This window comes from Dryobates pubescens, chromosome 9 (genome assembly GCF_014839835.1).
Source record: "Dryobates pubescens isolate bDryPub1 chromosome 9, bDryPub1.pri, whole genome shotgun sequence".
Classification (NCBI taxonomy): domain Eukaryota; kingdom Metazoa; phylum Chordata; class Aves; order Piciformes; family Picidae; genus Dryobates; species Dryobates pubescens.
Genome location: NC_071620.1, coordinates 26364698 through 26383340, shown reverse-complemented (window position 1 = coordinate 26383340; position 18643 = coordinate 26364698). Strand labels below are relative to the sequence as shown.

General features: G+C 37.0%; 1 protein-coding gene across 5 annotated transcripts in view; it reads left to right on the top strand.

Annotated features, from left to right (window-relative positions):
* Positions 1-18643, top strand: part of CDH18 (cadherin 18) — a 153816-nt gene that overhangs the window by 99629 nt on the left and 35544 nt on the right. For all 5 annotated transcript variants that reach the window (XM_054164472.1, XM_054164469.1, XM_054164471.1 and 2 more), the window contains exon 7: positions 12746-12933. In XM_054164472.1, the coding sequence (XP_054020447.1) occupies positions 12746-12933 (188 nt within the window). The remainder of the gene's footprint in view (positions 1-12745; positions 12934-18643) is intronic.

The window sequence follows — 18643 nt, the reverse complement described above, 5'->3', positions numbered from 1 at the left end:
CAATGACACTGAAACCAGATATTCTAACCTCAAAAAAGGTTTGTTATCTCTAGTCCAGGCAGTGAATCAAGTACATCAGATAAGAAGGGGACAAAGTATAATCATCTGGGGATCTTTCTCTTTTAGAGGTAGTCTGTAAAGGCACAGCCCTACCTGCAGGCATTGCCCAGAAACCAATAGTCTGTAAATCGTGTGCCTATTTGGAGAGTATTAATAACAATTTGTTATTTCAAACCCCACTTAGCAAATTCTTTCCCATTAGGGAGGTACCTCCCTTGAAAGAGGGTAAAGACCTTAAAGGGGTATGGTTTACTGATGCTTCATCACATAGACAAAACAGTGAGTGGAATTATAAGGCTGTGGCTCTGGACATGTTCACAGGAGAGAAGCTGAGTGAAGCACAACAAAGGAGTACACAAGGAGAGCATAAAGCAGTTCTGTTATCCAGCAAAACATGGTGTTGATCATATCTACACTGACCCATATGTTGTCTTTAAAGGTGCTATAGAGTGGGTAGGTGACTGGGCAGCTACTAACTGACAAGTGAACAGGGTACCAATCTAGCAAACTGACAGTTGGAAACAGTTGCTAGAAAAAGGAGAACAACAAACACTGCATATTGGTTGGGTGAAAGGATGTAATCAATCAGCATCTATAGTTGCTCAGTTTAATCAACAGGTTAATAATCTTACCTAGTCACAAGAAGTTTTTATGATAAATGATGATTGTGAATGGTAATGCTGACTTGAATGGTTACACATAAAGCAAGGCTATACTGGATGAGCTGGTCTGTTTCTGTAAGATTATGCGAACAGTGACTGCCTGTTCACGCTGTTGTCTGCAGCTTAAAAAGGTCACCCGGGTAAAGCACCTCCTTTGCGCATTGAGGACGGGAAAACACTGTGGCAAACTGATAACAAATCCCACTTTGCTGCCACAAGAGTACAAGAATGGGCAAAGGAAGAAGGCATCCGGTGGGTATTTCATACTCCATATTATCCCCAAGCTAATGGTATTGTTGAGTGAACAAATGTCTGGTCAATCAATTTGCTAAAACTCAGGGGACCAGATTTCATCTATGACTTTCCAGTGCCATCTATCAATTAAACAATAGATGGAATGGAAATGGCTGTCCTAAAAAAGAAGCTTTCTATGTTACTGCTACAACTATAGCACCACATATGCATCAGAAACCTGGGGAGTACCCTACAGGTTTTTATGCAGGACAATGTGTGTTAGTCAAGCTACCACAGATTGGGAAGCAAAGGCTAACTCTGAAAAAATCAATTGAATTAGTACCAGATGGGTAATGCCATCTTTCTAACTTAATGAGTACCTGTTAGACAGGCGCCAAGAGATTTTCTTTTGTATTTTCCAGGTATCCCAGATGTCAGAAAGCTGCACCTGGAACCAAGGACTCTCCTACACTAACCTCGAGTCCACAGGGATTGTTAGTGTTTATGTGTGGTGTGATTTTGTTTCTGATTTGTGTATGTGCTTGTAAACCAAATGTTTTTGACAGAATAACTTTTAATTATGAACAAAGGCGCTAGCTGCAATTTCCATATTCACACACTTAGATAACAATTATAGTTGGAGCTGGCAAGCATGACATTTATAGCCTGCATTGGGAAGATGTGTTTTGGCTTGATAATGTTTGTATGTGTTATGGAAAAAGACAGCATATCAAGAAGATATTCGGAGTGAAAATAGGTGAACTTATCTGTGCAAGCCACACAGGGTTTAGATGATAACCTGGTTTTAACCTAGATACAGGGATTTGCAGCTGCCCTCAATGAATTCAGCATTCCTGCTTGTTTTCCCCTACCTATGTCTGTGGAAGGCCCCCTTCCTATGGGTATTCTTCCCACAGGCATAGCAGGGAGCTTGGTGAAATTATGGAATACAAGCAATACTCTCAAATAGTAAATCCTTATTCTCTGCTGTGATTTAGTCAACTGTTCATTTTTTCCACCATTCCTAAACCACAGTGTACATATTATGAAAATACAAATGTATCTTTCCCCTGCCATTGGGTCTTATGAGATGCAACAGATTTATGGCCCTGAGAGTGAGCAACCAATGTCCTGCAATATAATCAACCTATGAATACATCCTGGTGCACACAGTGATATAGTGGCCAACACTGTAACAAGAGAAATGGCTATACCTACAGTTGTTCCTGGTTTGGGACTGACAATGGCCTTTATAGTTATATACCATTTGACAAGGGCTTCTCTTTTGCCCCACTATCAAATGAGTCAGTGTTATGATCCTGCCAATTGGAAACAGTATGAGTGGGTTAAATACTATTGGCCAGATTATATCATCCCCCACAAATGGTCTGTCTGTGCTGGATTCATAGCATAAAACATAAGGCAGTAAAAGTGCAAACTTTGCACCTCATAATGATTACCATGGTGCCTCTGGTGACGCTTGGGATAGTTTGATATGGGACTGTGATGATTACAATGTGTATACCTCTTTGTGGGCTGGGTTACCTGACCTCCCAATCCAACTTTGTGACTCCCAACCTTATGTCCCACATGGAAAAAGACTCCTGTCTGACACCACTGGGTAGCTTGCATAAAACAGGCAAAAGTAGTGTTAGAGGGAGGTGTTAGAGGGGTGGTGGGACCCAGGAGCAGCCTCTCAAATAACCTGGGGAATGGAAGTATTCTGGGGATTTGGATCTGCTACTACATTTACATGATTATGTAAATTAGCCTATCAAGTAGTAAAATTAGCTAATACTACTGATAAAAGCATACACCTGCTTAACCGTCAATTGCAAGCTACTTTGAAAACAGCTCTTCAGAACCACATGGAACTAGATTTACTTCTGTTATGCCAAGATGGACTTTGTGGCTATCTAAACCTCTCCAGCACAGACTGCTGCATTCATATCCCTAACATGACACGGGACCTCAACATTTAACTGAAGAAGGCATGACAAGTGGCAGCAGACACATGTGAAACAAGAATTCACAGATTCACAGATTGCATTAGGTTGGAAGGGTCATCTTGTTCAAATTCCCAGCAGTGAGCAGGGACACCTCCAGCTAGATTAGGGTGCCCAGGGCCTCAATCAGTGTTCCTGGTACTGAAATCTGAGATAAATTTGAGTGTGTGGATGTGACTGCAGTCAGGGTAGTAGAAATGTTGGAATCATAAAATAATGAAAAAAATACTGAGCTAAATGTTGCTGATAAATACATGGTGACCAGAGCAGGCACAGGGGCTGGGTGGAGACCCAGTGGTCAGTGTTGCCACGGTACCAAGGGGACTGGAAGGGACAAGGCGGAGGCCCACCATTCCATTCCTCCACTTATCACCTGCAACGTGGACTTCTCCCAGAAGGAATGCCTTTTTGAGTAAGATTTGTGACCTTAGCTATGCTGAGAGAGATTAAGTACGTGACTGCAATTGTAGTTTGGAGCTTGTAGTTTGGAGTTTAATGTGTTTATCACTGTCAATCTTAAAGAATCTCTGTGTGTTGCATATAAATAAACTCTACTATTTGTGCATCCAATTGTGTCTTGTGAATGCGTCTGGACTTGCAGCAGACAGGCTGTTTCGGTATCTGGTGTCACTCCTATAGCACCCACAACTGTCATATCTGTTAAGACAAGTCTAGCTGCCCCTAGCTCCTCTAATCTTTGGGGATGAGCTATAACATTGGGGGGGGAGGGGGGTAATTCTTACCATATTTATTCTTCTCTAAATGCAAAACCTGCAGACTCAGAGACAATTGGCTCTGTACATACCAGACTTCAAGAACTGGCTTCTTTTATTTTGAATTGAAGGGTTTGGATGTTAAACTGACTGGCAGGCAGAGCTGTACATTGGTTCATATACATCTTTATCAATATTAATTATTTTTTTAGAAATGGAAGAATTATAAAGTGTTCAGATTATACATTTTTAAGGGATTCTAATCATTGCAAAAGATAACATTGACTCTATCAGTCAATTTTTTATGAAAACTCATTATTTAGCAAATCAAGGTAAAAAATGTATGACAACATGTTTCATTTTTACAGAAAATACTAATCCTAACTCCTGTAGAGTACAAACATTTGCTGTATCTTTACTTACACAGGATTTCTATACCAGTTATGACTGCAATATTTCTTTTTTACTCCTTTTCCAGAAGTACAATTTAAACCCTTTGCAAAAGAATGGTGTATGTTAGTAATACAGAACTAAAGTCTAGACAGTCTAAAACCGAGCTGTCTTAGCATCACAAACTATTAACAATCGTTCATGAATATTAGACTGAAAGAAATAACTTCATTGTTTATTTTTCTTCACTTTTGTGTGTATGGCATGATTTTCAGTTAAAATTTTCTTTAATTTCCTTACTAGATGGAATGCTGATTGAGACTTACTGAGGCTTGTCACATTCAGAATTGAATTCAAGGGAAGTGATAACCAAAACTGCATGTATCAAATGTATAACCTTTGAGCCTCAGCTAAACCACACTTTCATTTTGTTAGTTTCCTCTTCTCTGTTACCATACTTGAGATGTTTGAATCTGATTCTTAACTGTATCAGTACTTGAGAACATTCTGGGAAGCATATCTGACTAATGCTTTAATTCTCTGTTGTTCAGAAACATGCTTTATTGTAGATAGTTAAAAGATTGTACCTTTCTGGCTTTGGTAGATCAGTGTTCATTAGACATGTGTATGGAATAAGGCATGCAGGATTTGTCCCTCATATAGAAATACTTTAATAATGTATTTAAAACCTGGAAATTGAGATTGTCAATATATCTCCTTAAGTGAATGTACTGTGTGGGTTTTTTTCTGCACTCATTCTCAAGAGAGCTGACTGTCTTTTAAAGAAATTAGTAACAGAAGAGCTATAGTTTTCCAAAATATCAGAAAGTCTAGGAGGAAGAATATGAAACATTAGTGCATAATTTTATCAGTCTGATGATTAGAATTCTGAAATACATGGTAATAATATTTGGTATAGGAAACATAACTCTAAAATTCTGCTTGCAAAACACAGTAGTATGTCTCAGAAATAGGCAAGGGTTGTGAATTCAGCAAAGACTAACCTAAAACTTCAAATACAGTTTGCTTATTAATTACTTCAATATATCATGTACAATACTGACTTCTTGATAGAGTCCATTTATAAGTGAACTATCTATTCAATGTAAGCTGACCGACAATACTTTGTATGGGAAGAGTTTTGCTTATCAATAATCAGTATCTCCCAGTTCATGTTAGTTTTACCACTGATGGATCCACATAGTTGCTGGCTGAGGGCCCTAATTTCATAGGGCCCTAATTTTCATGAATTTATTTCAGTAATCTGAAAATCAATAGGAAATCTTCCATCTACCAATGACACTGTTATTAGCCTTGAGTTACATCACAATTTTCTGTATAGTTTTCTTTCACTAATTCTCTCTAGTCTTATTTAGGATTCTGCCTTTTTTTTGGTTGGTTGGGTGGGTGAGTGGGTGGGTGTTTTTATGTTACTTAGGATTGATAGATGCTGATTCCATCAGGACTGAACACTAGCCAGATGCTTCCACTGATGGATTTTGTGCTAGCTATTAGGCTTGAACAGTGTGTAAGAGCTCTGTAGTTATTGTGTGTAAAGTCTGATTTTACAAGGAAATGATTTTCCTGATATCCCATTTGTGGATTTTATTATTTGACACCTCTAGCTCAGTTCTTTAGGAGAAAACAGAATTTAAGTACAAGTCATGGCTTGAAACATGTTTTGCAAATCTTGATTGTTGAGGCTTGATTGTTCATGGCAGTATATAGACTTAATACATATGCATAATTAGTTTGACTTCACTTTTTACAACATCCTTGTATGAAAAGTATATATGTTTAAATAGGAATGTTGTATGAAGATACTCCTTTGTTCTGTGGTGACTAGTCCAGAAATATTTGCCTGCTGATTGACTACTTGTCTGCTGTCAAAGTGGAGTTTTCTATGATTTTATTTCAGCAGAACTTTCTTCTCTATCCAACCAGTAATTGCTAGAGACTTATAGAATCATGTCTTCAATGTCTCAGCCCTTTTGTTACATTTGCCTCAAGTTGAACAGAAATTAAAAGTTATTAGAGACTACTGAATGAAAATGATTGTAGAAGTTATGTACCACCAGGAAACTGAGATTTAAAACAAAACAAGAGAAGAGCTTCATTGGTTTGACTTAAGACTTCTGATCAACTGCACCTCTGTAAACTAGGTTTTGGGTTTTACCTGGTAATCTGGTTTCCTTTTCATTGTGTCAGTTATGTGCTAATGATGAGTCCAGCAATGATCCAGTATCCAGGGAGAATTGGGAAGCATTTTATTCCAGAAATTGGTTTACATTTAAATATTAGTTATTTAATAAGAACTTTTTTTTTAATGATGATTAGAGAAATGCCTTTTTCATATTTCACACTGCACCACTTAGTACCTTTTAGACTATTCCCAACAGCTACAAGCTGTAATATACTAAAGGTAAAATGTAGTGTAATTAAATAGTCACAAAGACTTTTACTAAGACCTTAAGTCATGCTAGAGGGACAAATAGAACTTTGGTTTAAAGTCAGACTTGCACATAACTGGAATATTTTTGTGTTTCAGGACATAAATTCCTATGTATAATTTTGTTGCCTTTCTTCACAAGTGAAGTTGCCAACCTGGAAATTTTATTTTGTTATTTTTCTCATTCCTGTGTTCCACAGTTAAGGTTTTTGATATACCATAGTCACTGTTTCTTTCCATAGGCACTTCAAAATTTAGAACATGCTTTCCTGGAATTATAGTTAGCATGTTGCCAACATTTTTTTTGTCAAATATATGTAGACAGACAGATTATAATCTTATTATTTGATTATTTTTCCATCCGTAAGATTTAGGGAGGATCATTCTTCCTTCCTAATGGTAAGACAAAGTTTGCTTCAGAAACAACTCTTTGTGTAAATAGTAGACAGGATGATCCTGGTGTTCATGATCAGTCTACTGAAAAGGAATTTTTAATATCTCATTAAAAGATAAAATTAGTAACATATATGTATATACCAGAAGAAATGACAGCAAATAAGATATTGCTAGGTGACAAGGAAATACTGCAGCCTATATAAATGTATTTTCTGTCCAAACCAGGCATTACTTAAAAATTAAATGTAACATCTTTTTAGTACTGAGTCAGCATAATGCAGCTCAAAGGATGAACTCATGAGAAAATTTTAAGAGCTGTTCAAAGACTTTTTTGCTATTCTTTTAAAACAACTCTAGTTAATACTGAACATTTTCTGCAAAACTGAATTCTTGTCCAACATGCTAATTTAAGACAAAGATTAATTTGCAGAATTAAAATATAAAAGGAAATTGGGAAGGGCAAAAATATATTTGTGTAAAAGTCTGGCTAAATATTTGTTGAAAGTATATGTTCTGTGTAGTAATCTTTAATGCCAGCTGTGTGCATTAGCTCTACTCCTAACAGATGGAAGAAGTCTGGCAGTGATTTTTATTTCACTTAATTAGGTATTTTCTATGACAAATATTATGTACAAGGTAGATTCTTCATTACATACATCACACATTCCAAAACAATTATGATTTACAGTAATGGTTTAGGAAATGAGGGATGTGTGGGTTTTTTGTTTTACTTGTTTACTAAGTGGAGAACTGGGAGCAGACCCACTCCACTTTAAGGGTTGTTCTTCAGAACTGGCTTTATTTTCATGTCCTTTATGAAGGTAAATCCCAATGAGACCACAATGCTAGCTGTGCTAATGTCAGGGAAAAACAAACAAATAAACCACAAAACCAAACACAGTCCAAATGGATTATATCCTATATGCAGATGTTCCTATTGCTCTTATCTGACCCTAGCTGCCTGATGTAGCTGTCCATGGTCCTTCTTTAAATGGCATAGAATATATTAAACACAGTGCAGTTCCAGAGACTGCTACAGATGCATTCAACAATTCAAGTGAATCATTAGTGATGATTATGGAGTGTATATATTGTTTTTCCCATGCCATATTCATAGAAAATGTGAATTGGTTTGTCGATACCTACAGGAAAGTATTGTATCTGAAAACACACAAAATCCAGTTTTCTTTCTGTTTCTTCTTTTACACATGACTGGCATAAGATTCACACTTCTTACAAGAAATCAGAATAGTGTTGATCTTTTGGAATTAGCGAGAAAGTTCTAAGATACTTTTATTTATTGTCTGTAAAGATAAAATTGCATGGAACAAAAATCTTAGGCACAAATGTAACTCCTGGTTTGCACTGAGATGTAAAAAGAGGGGACATGGGGATGCACAAGTCTTCCAGCCAAAGGAGTCTATTGCATATAAGAAGAATGATTTGTTGTTTGTTGTTGTTGGGTTTTGTTTGTTTGGGGAGGGGTTGTTTGGCGGGTTGGTTGGTTGGTTGTTTTTTTTCTAAATTGACCCAAGAGTGTTAATGTTCTCCAGAGTTTCAAGACAAGCAAAATGTCTGAGTCTTGGAGATACAGTGTCATATTTTCAAATAAGAAATAACTTGACTTACACTTCCATTGTTACTACAAAGTGCAAAAGTGAAGTGTTTTTGGCCTGGAAGAAGATTAAGCCAAATACACATCTTAAAAATTTCTGCCTTATTTTAGCTGCATTAAATGGATGTTATCATAAAAAATAATATTCATAACAAAGATAGTAGGTATAAAATTGGCTGAGCTTCTGGAATCATAAAAGTTATCCTGCTCATAGTGTTGATGGATTAAAATTGGTTTCATTATGTTAAAAATAAGCATAGTAAAGAAACATGTAACAAATGTCCCAAGACATACTATGAGAAATGGACTTCTAAAAAACTCCAATTTTAAAAGAAAATCCAGAACAATCTATTACATATAATAAAAAGAAAGGTCTCTGTGAATGAAGAATACTTTTGTTGTAGAAAGCCACAAAGCAAGATTAAGCACAATCTGCAGTTGGATCTGCACTTCAGTTTTATCAGAGATATCTGGTAGTAAAACATGAGACACAACTTCATGAATGCTAGGAACAGAGATTTCTGTGGGACCTCCAAAAGGTCATCTGACCCAAAGGCCTGCTTAAAACAGGATCAGTTAGATAAAGTTGCTGAGGGCCTTTTCTAGTCAAATTTTGAAAGTTCCTTTTCATTTCTTTTTCTGTAAAGCTGCTTTACAGGCAGTTGGCCCCAGGCACATACAGGTGAATAGCATTTTTCCTCCCCTGACACCATTATCGAATGCCATGAGATTCCTGCCAGTCTGTTTCTCCAGCCTGGCCAGGTCCCATGGAAGAGCAGCCCTGCCCTCCAGTAGTCTGATCAGTTTTTCCCCAAAGTTGACATTATCCATTTGCTTGCTGTGAGTACATGCAACCCATTATTCATGTCACTAATTAAGACATTGAACAGAAAAACACAGTATTAGAAGTTGCATTTAGGGGAAATGAATAGAGAAGTAAATTGTACTACAGATCAATAAGTTAATTCTGGACTTTAATGACAGATAAACCACATAGTTTATTGAAAGAAAAATGAAGATTGCCTATATGTATTTGAACTATGCTTCACTTAGCATAAATTGTAGTGCTGCAAAGTGGTTTGACTATGCTGTACAGTACATTAACTTGAAAAGGGCATTAATTTTCTCACTTCATGAACTAATTTAATGCATCTGAGTCAATGTTAACATAAAAATGGAGACACAAATCAATCTTTTCAGAATCTTGATCCATTAGCAGCCAGGCAGCTCCCCTAGAACAATTTAGAGCATCCCCAAGACTGTTAGAAATTTCTGCTTTACAATGTCTCCTGGAAGGCTGTGATACCAGTAGCATAGAAACCCTCCATTCAACTTGGGCAGATTTGATGAAACAGTTTTGATACAGACTGGTACCTACTATACCTGGGCTCTAACTTCCTGACTGTTTTTTAGGGGATTGAGACAGACACGTAGATTGAAATTAAAACATAATATATTCACACTATGTGCATCTCACATTATTTATAATGTCCTATCATGTTTTTTTCAATGCCCAAGGAAATGTCCAAATGAGACTTTAGTCAATACCTCTACTTTGAAGCAGTAAACATTACAGTGATTTACTGTTTAGTAAGAACATTTTCCATTTCCAGTGCTAGTCCAAATCAATGTCTAAAGTATATTTTATCTAACAGTGACATTGCTGAATGTAATCCTCCACTGTGTTTGTTGTTTTTAGATAGTACTTTTTGTAGTCATCTATTTGGCTCATGTCTGTATGAGATCTTCAGACTATGTCTGTGAAGCAGTGGTGAGGTGTTTGTTGGGAGATATTTCTGATCTTAAAATCTAAGAGGTTTTAATTTTTAACAGTTTTCATTCCATCTGTTGGTTTGTGTTTTTTTTAAGCATTTCAGTTCCACAAATGCTGACAAGTAATTAGTGAGTGATCTCAAACATGTGTTTTGATTGAAGTTTTAGTATTTCAGAATGTTTGAGCTGGTGTCAATAAAATGATTTTCTGAAACCAATGGCTAATACTTGGGGTGTGATAATAAGGCCAAGTGTAGTGTCATGTGGATATATATTTTAACAAGCTTGACTATTTGGAAGTCACTGATTAACCCTGTCATATGGGTTATAACACTTCTAGTTCCTGAAATGGTTTGATTAGATAAAATGTTCTTTGTGGCCTGTACATAACGTATTCTTAATGGCCTCAACCTTTTTCTATCTGGAATGTATTAGTCAGTGCAAAAATGTTAAAAGACCACATTTCACATTTAATTTAACAAAACTAAATGTCAAAATTTATTTTACTCCATTACTATAATTTCATGTATGAAAAAAATCACCAGCAATATGAAAATGCCAGTTGACATCATCTGTAAGCCTGACACATTGCAGAAGAATGCATAACAGAGCATTTATTTTGAAATTTATTTATTAAAGAATTAACCATGTTTTTTAATCAAATCAACTACTAAGTAATTTATTTTTTTCCATGGTGAATTACACCTTTTATCTCTTTCTGCTAATGATTTCTTCTTTCCCTTAGTTATCTAAGTTACACATAGTAACACCTTTTTCTTTTCCCAGGAAACCTGTCTTTCCTTTTGGACTAATGAGTTTAGTGCACTTCTCACACTACTGTTTGCTTTTTAGTATTATGGGATAACATTGCAAAGACAATTCAAGAGTGTAAATGGGTTTAGGAACCTTTAGGAAGGAATTGGACACATTTGTAATAAAATCTTCTCTTTTGTAACAGGTGTTTAAAGTTAGTTGTATTTTAGTGATAACACCTATTTGCATTCAATTGCAATTTCTATAGTTTCAAGATTTTTTTCATTCCATCTAACAAATGGTGGTTTTCTGCCATAATGCAGGCTTAATATTTGAATGAAGCTTAAATTAAAAAAAAAATATTCTTTTATCTTTCTACATGCTTACTGAGGGCACCTCTGCAATCATGCTAGCTGGTTTAGATTTAGAAAACTGTAACATGTTAGCTTTGATATATAACATACGATGTCTTGGACACCAGTGCTGGACTATTGCTTTCATTATTGCAGAATGCCTAAGAGGAATACATGTAAGACTTTCACAAGATATGTGATGGCAGAATTTGTCATTTTGCTCCCTTTTCTCTGTTGGAGTTTAGCCTGTGATGTCACCAATGCAGACTGTTGGGCAGGAATTTGGGTGGTGGGAATTGTTAGGGGTAGGGAAGGTGGGATTGGTGGACACACATCTGTTGAATGTGTGGTCTCCTTTTCAGTGCTGGTAGGTTTCAGTATCCTTGGTGAGTTATGGCAGTAGCATTATTGGGCAAGGTTTCTTTGAGCTGTCTTTGTGGCAGAAGGAAATGGAAGTTTACATAATCATATTGTGATTGTTTGCCACTTTTTTCTCTTTGTGGATCATTCCTGTTCCCCGACAACTTTGTGCCAGTTAGAACATTTCATCCAAACCAGAGACAGTTAAGAAAATTATCTTTCAATTTTTATTTTTTTTTTAACATTTTCTAACAATTAACCTATCAGGTTGCAGAAACAATGAAAGGAGGTCATAGTTGTTATGCATGCTTTCTATGAGCAGAATTGTGTAGTAGTTTCATGAAGCTGTAATGTTCATTGTCTTTTATGGTGGGTACCAAATAAAATCAGTGTGCAAAGCATTTTGTACTGCAACAAAAACATTAAAAAGTGGTAATGGTAAAATATTAAGAGTTTTTAAATTGTTCTGTAGGAAAACAACAGAAGTTGATTCAGCATTGTAAAATATTGATCAAGTGTTGCAAAAATGATCACATTTCCAAAAAGCTAATTATAACATAAAAATACTTGTGAGTTTAAAAGTGCTCACTTTACTCATTTGATGGTAAATTTGTGAAGATAAACTAATTTTGGTCATGGGAAAGATAAACTTTTAAAAATACTGATGTGAAGGAAGCTTCAGAGTTAATTTCTGTGATATGTGATGAACAGCAAAAATAATTGAAAAAAAAAATTCTGAGTTAATTTGGATTTTGAATATAAAATGAAGTCATCTCAAGTAAAATGCAATTCTCTGTTGACTTCTTTCAGGAATCTAAGTAAGTTCATTTTTCGTTTGTCAATTTTGCATATGAAATACTCTTCCATTTACTCAGAAGTGTATCAAGGACATAATGATTCTCTACATTAATTTGGCTAGAAAATATCCAAGCTACTGTGTTGTTGTTTTTTTGTTTTTGTTTTTCCTCCCCCCCACCCCAGAACATTATCAACTGTATGTTCCTGAATCAGCTCAAGTTGGATCAGCAGTTGGCAAAATAAAAGCAAATGATGCAGACACTGGTTCAAATGCAGACATGAAGTACACAATTATAAATGGTGATGGCTCTGGAGTGTTCTCTATCTCTACAGACAAAGAAACAAGGGAAGGAATTCTTTCTCTGAAAAAGGTAAGCAATAGACACTGAAAGTCTCCTGTGTACATAATTAAAATATGATGATGAATGCGCAATAAGCAGATCACATAATGAAAACTTACTCTGTAAATCTGTTGAACCATGAACTTAACAGTGTGAGCTTCATCACATTGCTTCCTGAGACACTTTAAATCTTTGCAGGTGTCATGGGTTCAGTTGAATCTGCTGCTAATATTCAATACCATGCTGCTGTCACGCCTGCTTCGAAATGAAAGTGCTGGCTGGGGCTTGAAGTTCAGATTGGAACATTGTGAGGCTTCCCGTTCTGGCTGCTGCTTCTCGTTCCTGGTTTTGGGGTGTTAGTGTTTCCTGCTGGGTTGGCTTCTGCGTGCTTGGGCAGGTCACTGGCTTCTGCTACTGCTTCTGTATTTTGTGCTTTTCTGCAAATAGGTCAAGGTAATTGTGTATTGTATCATTTCCAGTAAAACTCTTTATCTCAACTCTTTAGCTCAAAACAGAGGGTTGGGGTTTTTCTGTGTTACTTTCCTTCCTGTCTCTGTAGAGAGAGATGGGGGCTTGTGAGAGCAGGCTGTCATAACCCAGGACAGTCTATATTCGGTACCCAACATGGGACTCAAAAACTGGACTGTCTTACCTTAGACAGTCTATTTTGGCAGGAGATGAAAGGGTTGATATAATAAGGAGTGAGATAAAGACAAGATCCAATTAAGGGTTGAGGCTTCTTAAAAGAATTTTATCTATATATTTTTTTACCCCCGGGGTATGTTCACAATGTTGATGAATTTGCTCTCTGGGGGCAGCGAGAGCTGATGTACTGAGATCCTGTACATGGTCTCTGTGGTGCTGTGTGTCATCTCGGGAGAATGGCTTAGAGCTGTGATGTTGCTGTGCTGGTTACTGGCCTGCCAGATTGTTTTACCCAGAGTAAGCAGATCTTTCTCAAGAATACCACCTCAAGATCTGACTCGAGGCTGGAGTGTCAGAGTGTAGGGGAGAGTATGGGCAAGTGCCTAGGATGGTAGTCACCTCTGGTGGTTTGGAATTTCACCCCTGCACAAGTGCAAAATCCTGACAAGCTGGTGAAATGTTTGAAAAAATGTATGTTGTCAGCCTGCAGATTCCCAAGAGACAGAAATCACTGCGTTGTGTTGGGGCCTAGCCCACATATATGGAACACTCTTCAGAGTGCTCAGGGGCAAGAGAAGGTGGCTGGGCCTCCAGACAGAACAACAGACATGGCAGCTGCACCAGAGAAGCAGCCTGTGCCAGTATCTGCTGTCCCCGTATAGAAAATGAAACAAAAATGGAAAGGAGCTTATCTGGCAAAGGATGGAGATGAATCAAGGTCATCACAGGAACAGGATGAAGAGCCCACAGTGGTCATTTGGTCTTTTTGTTTGGCCTTCAAAGATAGCCAAGGACAAATGGCAGATGAAATGACAGCAGGCTCTGGCAATGTGAGGTAGGTCTCTCTTCCTCTGTACAGGCCTGTGTTTCAGCTGTGAGGAACTGTCCTGGAAGATGGAGTGAATCCAAGACAACAAGTTGTATTCCCCACCTGTGTGGCCCCATGTTTCAGCCATAAGGAACAGGGAAAGAATCAGGGAGGTACACACCTTGGCATTCCCTGTAGTTTTATTTATGTGACCATGGGGAGGACATGAGGAAGTGGGACAGAAAACCCACCTCAGTCCTAGGTGCACAAGTACATGAATTACAAGGAAATTCTCCATGGAAGAATGCTGCCCCAGTTTCCAGCACCCCAGTTTCCAGTGGAAAATTGCCCTAAAAGAGCAGACAAGTTGATAATGCCTCTGATCCTCCTGAAGCATCTCCATCAGACATGAGTAATTTCAGTCAGAATTCCAGGTTGCAGCCCTGCCTCCAACCAGATGGAGGAGAGGGACATCTGGGTTTATTGGACTGCATGGATCCAATGGCTTGGCACGTTGAACTCACAAGAGTATAAAGCTTTAGTAGATATAGACGCACACTGTACTCTGATGTCATGAAACTGTAAGGGGTGGAACCCATCTGTATTTCTGGTGTGACAGGGTGATCCCAACAGCTGGATGTGTTGGAAGCTGAGCACCAGAATGCAAGCCACAGTTTACTTTCACTTGTAGGGGTGGAAGGAGTCACTGGAACTGACTGCCCAGGTGGAAACAGAGCCCTGCCATTTGGACTAATCACAGATTGATCCCGACTGTACTGGAACAGGGTGGAGCTCCAGAGCAGCTGCAGTGGGAAGTCTGTCTAATGCAAGGAGACCTCATTTTCAGTGAGAATGGACAGTGATTGATGTATGAAGCTTGTTGTTTGATGTTAATTGCTGCTGGGAATGATGCAGTTGGTATAGAGTAAGGGGTACAGAATGTCATGGGTTTAGTTGAATCTGCTGATACATATTCAATACCATGCTGCCATCATGCCACCTTCAAAATGAAAGTGCTGGTTGGAGCGAAATGTATGGGGTTTAAGTTCATATTTTAATATGAGAGGCTTCTTGTTTTAGTTAGTGCTTTCAGTTTCTGGATTTGAGTGTTTGTCTGTTTCGCTGGGCTGCCTTCTGCATGCTTGGGTGGGGGTGTCTGGCTTCTGCTGCGTTTTGCTGCACTTTTCTGCAAATAGGCTAAGGTAATTATGTGTTGTATCATATCATTTCCGGTGAAGCTTAGCTCCTTATCTCAACCCAGAGGGTTTTTTTTCTGTTACTTTCCCTTCTGTCTGTGTGGAGAGAGGGGTCCTTTTTGAGAATAGGCTGTGCTAACCCAGGAGAACAGGACAGGGAGGGAGAAAGGAAATGCCAGGAAAGAAACAGTTATTTAAATCATTTTGAATGGTCATCTCTGATACTTACAATAAACTAAATCTTACTGATTTTATTTATTAGGAAAGTTTTTTGGTTTTTGGTTTTTTTTAATGATGGATTTGCACATTAGATTTCTCTGAAAGAAGTAAAATTTGTCTGAAGTTTGTATAAGCATCACCCAAACTTAATCTTTACATAAAAAGTTTCTGTGACAATGAATGTATAAGTTTTCATAGACTGTTATACTTTGACTTGACAACTGACATCTAAATGGTCAAGTATTGTGTGCTGCACGATGTAAATACTGAATCACTTATAAAGATTCAAAATGTAACTGATTATGCCATCACACAGTTATGATTTGTATGAATTTATTTTTATCCAAGTCTCTTTAACATATTAATTATAGTGCTCTTGCCATTTATTTTTATTCTTAACTGAATTCCATGCACAAATCTGATTCCATAGATAATTTCTTCTTGAGTTTCCTAATCTGACTTCATAGTGAATGTTTCCTAAAGTGTCTGCCAATTTGCAATTTATATTCTAATCAATTTATATTCTATGGCTATATTTAAATTTAATTTTATAACAACACAGGGAGGTGGGTTATTGTGTTTAAGTAATGTTTGTTTAAAAAAGCCTTTCCAACACAGGGAAATAATTTCATTATTTTAGTTTTCACTAACAGACTTCAGTTAGCAATTCTCACAAAAATTTGTTGCTACTGAGTCTTGTAGGCATCAATTATATTCTTCCAGCCTATAAAATGAAAGTGAATGTTGGTTTTGTGGGTTGTTTTTACATTTTACAAAAGATTTTATAGCTGAAGGAAATTATATTCTTCTCATTCATAATTATTACAAAATGGTAGGGATTGGAAAGGACCTCCAGAAATCATCTAGTCCAGCTCCCCTGCTAAAACAGGTTGCATAGGAACATGTCCAAAAGGGTTTTGAAAGTCTCCGGAGAAGGAGACTCCACAGCCTCTCTGGGCAGCTTGTTCCGGTGCTCCATCACCCTCAAAGTAAAGTTTTTCATTATAATTAAATGAAATCTCCTGTGTTCTGGTTTGTGTCCACTGTTGCTTGTCCTGTCAGTGGGCACCACTAAAAAGAGCCTGGCCCCATCCCCTTGAGCTCCACCCTGTATATATTTGTAAGTCCTCCTATTGGTAAGGTAGTTACCTAAAATAATCTTGAATCTATGAGCAAATCTATTATCATAGGATTAGAGAGGGTATATGTGACAATTTAAAAACATTCAGAGTGTTTAGGTGAAAGCCCAGCAAAATACAGTCCTGTACATTCAAATTGAAAACAGATTTAAATTTCTTAATATGTTGTCAAAAGCAAAATGAAAAATGATGCAACAACTGGACTTGTGAGTTGTTCAGAGTTGTGGGATATCACAGTGCTTGCTTTGCTTGTAAATTTCCTTTCTTCTCCAGAAAAGAGAACAAGTTTGTGGGTTTTTTTAAAGATACAAATTATCACCCTGATAATAGTTATCCTTAGCATAGTATGGCTTTTCTTTCTAAATAAAATGCTGTTTAAAATAGTGGGTTTTTTAACCTCTGTGAATCACAATGCAGGAGAGCTCTTTTATCTATCAATGTCTGATTCTTTAATTCAGGGACATTATGGGAAGACGAGGAAAGAAAATTGAAGTGCAGAAATGCTTTGTCTATGATTGAAATGTTAACATTTTCTGATTATTTGGACAGATTATTCTTGGATTTCTAGGAAAAAAAAAATAAAAGCAGTGTTGATGTGTCCAATTAAGTAGCTACCAACAAAAAAAAAAAGGGAAGAAAAAAGAAAATAAGTCTGTGTTATCCTTTGTGTGTTTTCTGGGACAAATTATTTTTTATATGAGCTATTCTAGTCATTGTCGGTATAAAATTATAAATGAACAACAGTGAGAATATGCAATCCTGCTGTAAACTTGTTTAACATTAGAATATATATGCTGCAGAGCAATACAAATTACTATTTAGTATTCCCCTGCTCATAACAGAAACTCATTATAAATTAATAAACAGCTTTTGAGTTATAATTTATTAAACTTATATTTCTTTATGGATTTATTTGATTAGTATACTTACCCTTTAAAAAAAAAAAATTTAGAGCAGTAGACTCATCAAGTTATGGTAAATTTCCATGTTTATACATTTTTTAGTTTTACAGTCCTTAGCCTTTTTAAAAAAATTACATTTTCTAGGAGTAGAATTGTCAGGTTATGGTAAATTTGCATTCATTTTTAAAATTTTGCACTCAGGAAAGGGAGCCAAAGAAAGAAAAAGACCCCAAAAAAAATCTCATACTATTAATTAAAAGAGTGAATGAATTGTCCTTCAATATACAGAGGATAAATCAAAGAATAACATATATAAATCCTGGGGAACTGTTTTTCTTAGACATCCTCAATCTATGAAAACTCATTTGAAAATACATAGAATAGAATACATAGAATAACCCAGGTTGGAAGAGGCCTTCAAGATCACCTCGTCCAACCCATCAACCAATCCAACACCACCTAAACAACTAACCCACGGCACCAAGCACCCCATCAAGTCTTCTCCTGAAAACCTCCAATGATGGCGACTCCACCACCTCCCCAGGCAGCCCATTCCAATGGGCAATCACTCTCTCTGTACAGAACTTTTTCCTAACATCTAGCCTGAACCTCCCCTGGCACAGCCTGGGACTGTGTCCTCTTGTTCTGGTACTGGCCGCCTGGGAGAAGAGACCAACATCCATCTGTCTACAACCTCCCTTCAGGTAGTTGTAGAGAGTAATAAGGTCACCCCTGAGTCTCCTCTTCTCCAGGCTAAATAGTAATAGTAATTTGAAAATTGAGATCTGTTCTATGACTACCTGGAACCAAACTTTTTTCTTTTTTTTTTCT